At 48.6% G+C, this 4,304-nt stretch overlaps 1 protein-coding gene across 1 annotated transcript; it reads left to right on the forward strand.

The window, feature by feature from the left end:
• Window positions 1-1,127: 1,127 nt before the first annotated feature.
• On the forward strand, window positions 1,128-3,034 carry LOC102308925 (aryl hydrocarbon receptor; the record flags this gene model as incomplete). Its single annotated transcript, XM_005952923.3, is given in 2 exon segments — window positions 1,128-1,269; window positions 1,444-3,034. Coding segments are annotated over 2 exon segments (1,733 nt in total), but the record flags the coding sequence as incomplete, so codon positions are not given.
• Between the last annotated feature and the right edge of the window lie 1,270 nt (window positions 3,035-4,304).

A 4,304-nucleotide genomic window follows, 5' to 3' on the forward strand; every position in this document is an offset into this window, starting at 1 on the left:
TTTTCAGCGTTATTTTGTTATCGTTTTTTTCGTTAACTCGGTTTTCCTGGGACTTTTCACGTGTGTTATGAATAAATCTTTTTTCGGTACCAGTACTAGTTTTATTTTGTTGTATTTATCCGCGACACCTTAAAGGCCGGTCCGTGAAAATACAAACACACAAACACAAAGAACCACCAACGCACCGACGTCTGAGGGAGTCCGCCACTGCTCTCATATGCACTTACTCCACACTCAACCAACGTGGAGACAGACATAAAGAGACGCTGTACACACAATCACACTCCCCAAGCGTACTCTAAGCCCCGGGTCTAGGTACCTTTGCCCCTGGAGGGGGGAACTGCACCCAGACCCAGGTGGTGTTACCCTTTTCCCTGGGTGGAGAGATGCAGACCGCCCCGACTCTGTAGCAGCAGGGAGGCCCCACACTCCAGACCCCAGTCGGACGGCCAACTCCTCCTCCTAGCCCCCCCGCTCCAGCAGGTCGCAGAGAACGGGGGTGAAAGAAGACTCCAAACCTTCCTCCACCCGCTCATTGTAGTGTTGATGCATGTGTGTTCTAAGGTGCGTTTAAGAGTCCAGGATTTTAGACTTGATTGAAACACAGCTCTCGACTCAGCAGGCTGTGAAAAACACTAAACCAAAGCAGGTGGCTCAACATTCACACCCAAAAAGTTTTTGCTACTGAACAACCTGAGTATATGTAGGAAATCCTGTGCTGAGGACGTTTGGTCTGGTCAAAGAGTTCAGACAGCTTTTGTAAGTAATCCTGTGGGATTAGTAAACAGATTGAGCAAAGCTGCAGAGCTGCCTGAAGAGGATCGGGCAAAGCATCAGAGATGAGAGCAGCACCACCACGTGCACTTCAGTGGACAGATGGGCACGTGGTCAGAAGTGACGAAGCCTGACCATGATTAACGGTCTTTGACCATAACCCACTAGTAAAGGTGAAATGAGTCCACTGTCAGTCCACTGCCACCCTGTCCAGCCTGGCAGGACACAGATGCTGTGGATAATTTGTGACAACTTTCGATGGAAACTCATTTCAAAGTGTTATGCAGATTTAGACTGTCATAGTGGACAGAGGTTATCTCTGAGTAACAGTTGTTTGTGTTCAATGTTTAAAGTGATGAAGACTGGAGAGAGTGGTCTGACTGTGTTCAGACTCCTGACTAAGGAAAACCAGTGGAAGTGGGTCCAGGCCAATGCCCGGCTGGTGTATAAGAATGGGAAACCAGATTACATCATCGCCACCCAGAGGCCTCTTTTGTAAGTACCTGTCTGTGTACAAATCTCATTTGGTCATTTATCTCGAGTAATACACTGAATCAAACCATTAAGATATCCATCCTCCTTCCCTTCAATGCCATACGTTTGTATTTCTTAGATGTTTAAAAGAACTGCACAGAGAAGTCCTGACAATGATGTCTTCTGTGTTTATAGGGATGAAGAAGGAGGAGAACATTTGCGTAAGCGCTCTATGCATCTACCCTTTACGTATTCTACAGGAGAAGCCCTGCTCTATCAGTCCAATCATCCCATCGCAGGCTTTAGAGATGGCAGCTGTGTAAAAAATTTTAGCAAGGCAAAGAAGAATCGGACTGATAAGCTGCTGACGGATGGCCTGGACCCGGGCTCCCTTCTTGGGGCACTCATGAGTCAGGATGAGTCAGTGTATGTTTGCCAGCCAGCTGTGGAGCCCAAGCTGTCATTTCACAGCAGCTTCTTTGCAGAGCACGTTAGTTTCTCTGAAAGTGAACCCTCCAACCTGCACAGAAGCTGGAATGAACCTGCTAATAGTGTCGTAGGTCCAGGCATCACAGAACCAGGTACCAGCTTTGACCCACTGCTGGCTACTTTGGACTCGCTCTCTTTGGAGGGCCAAGGGATGGATGCAGAAGAGAGGAGTTACTCAAACAGCGAGCTGTTTGGAGCTCTGGAAGGGCTGGGCCTGAGTGCTGAGGACCTGGAGTTGCTGCTGCTAGATGAGCGTATGATCAGAGTTGAGATGGACCCTGAACACGTGCCCACTTTGGATGATCTGCTGACAAATGATGAGATTCTCTCTTACATCTATGACTCGATAGAAGGAAGGACTGATTCCACCGTACATGGAGGACAGGTAGCTCCTAGCACTGCCGCAGCCACCTCCACACCAGTGTCATTATCAGAAAATAATCTTGATACAAGTGTGCAAATGCAGTTTTGTCCCTCCAAGCCTCCAATAATGGAGCACACTCCCATTGTCCAGCTATCCCAGCAGATGCAACAGCATCTCAACATGCGAACCACTAAAGTACCACCTAACTGGGGCCAGCAGAGTGACCATTTCCCCCACAGGATAGTAAATGGAGAGCTGCTGGGGCAAAATCAGTCTATTGCCAATGGACAATGGACAGCCCAAGACATTCTAGTCCCAGCAGAGATCGAGTTGGAGCAACTGACCACACAGCAGACTACTTTCAATGACAAGGCCTCAGACTTGAATAGCAAGCTTCACCAACACTACCTTCAGCAGGAGCAGCAACCAAGGACCCAGAAGCAGCTCTCACTACAGTGCCATGCCAAACAGACGGCAGCAAACCTTGACGGGCGATGTGGTCCGTCGAGCCCAGAGCATTCAGCAGAAAAAATGCCGTGGCAGAACTACAGCTTCAGCGAAAGCCTGGGCAGCAGTTTCTGCATTGACAACAGCCAAAACGCTCTTACAAACACCTCACTGGGGTCTTGCAGGGATTATAACAAGCCCACTATGGACAGTGTGGATTACACAGTCAGTGGAGGTGGTTTGCTTGAGAGAAGTGCAGAACAGCGGGGCGCTGAGAGCACAGTTGCATCTTTTCGTGGAATGAACCACAAAAGCCACCCAGAGCAGATCCCGGGCCCCTTGTTCGAGGTCATCTCCAGTCTGTCGCAGTGCCCTCCCTGCACTAGCCCCCTGGAGCAGATTCTAAGAGTGGGTAAGCCCTGCTGCCAGCTCGACCACTTTGGCTTGGTGACCTCTGAGATCCTTGACGACCCCAGTCACAGCAAGGTGAGGTTGCTGATAAGTGGCACATTGTCATGACTTTGAAATCATTACTAGCTGCACAGCTCAGAGGTTCCTTCCTGAGCCGGGCATAGAGACTGTGTACCCAGGTTTTAACTTTTTAGTAGCTTTTACATTTAAATCTGTTATTAAGGAAATCATCTTTTATCTGTCTGTATTCTATGTATTTAGACATGAAGGTGCATCAGTTACTCAGAAATTTGATTAAAAGAGAAGGAACGGTGGTTGATGGGTCTGTCTGGAGCGAGACAGTTCTACTACAACGGCAAAAGCAAGACGCAAGTCCTCACAGCTCTTTGTGTTGCTCGTGCACGAGGGAGAGAACTGTGACGAGCGCCGTTCCTGACACTCGCTCTCAGCCAGCTCCCCCGTAGCACTACTCTTTATTGAGGTTACATAAATATTGCATAAGTTCATTAACATATGACGTCTTACACGAGCATACATGTGAACAAAGAGTACCTTGTCTGTGTGTACGTGTAGCCATGCGTGTGTGTGTGTGTGGGGGGGGGGGGGGGGGGTCAAAATGTGACCCTGTGAAGACTCCCCAGACCTGCTGTGCCAGGAGTCCAGCGGTCCACCTAAACAAAAGGCACTTATACTTAAAGAGATAAGAGTAGGTGTCCTCCTGTAGTATAAATCAGTAAGAGCAGGTACGACCTCTCTCACGACTTTAAGATGTGTGTTTATGCCAGAGTGCTCTGGGAGGCTCACAGAGTCTTTGCAGACTGCTAAGGATCAGACCTCTATCATTATGCAATCGATTATAAAACTCTATATATGAGTAAATATTTCTAAGCATAAATGACAATCAACAATATAAACCCAACAGTGGTCAGCACTGTTGTCGCACAGCAAGAAGGTCCTGAGTACAATTCTACCATCAGGCCGGCATCCTTCTGTGTGGAGTTTGCATGTTCTCCCCGTGTTTGCGTGGGTTTTCCACGGGTACCCCAACTTCCTCCCACTGTCCAAAGACAAGCAGTTTGTGGGGATAGGTTAATTGATCAATCTAAGTTGCCCATAGGTGTGAATGCAGGAGTGAACGTGAGCGCGAGTGGTTGTCTGTCCCTGTGTGTTGGCCCTGCGACAGACTGGCGACCTGTCCAGGGTGTACCCCGCCTCTCGCCCTATGACAGCTGGGATAGGCTCCAGCGCCCCCTGCGACTGTGAAAAGGATAAGTGGAAGCTGATGGATGGATGGAATTTCATATTATAGTAAAAAATGTCACTCAGAATTCAGGAAGTAGTTGAG

This window comes from Haplochromis burtoni, unplaced genomic scaffold (assembly GCF_018398535.1).
Source record: "Haplochromis burtoni strain Fernald_Lab_line unplaced genomic scaffold, NCSU_Asbu1 Contig_2505, whole genome shotgun sequence".
Classification (NCBI taxonomy): domain Eukaryota; kingdom Metazoa; phylum Chordata; class Actinopteri; order Cichliformes; family Cichlidae; genus Haplochromis; species Haplochromis burtoni.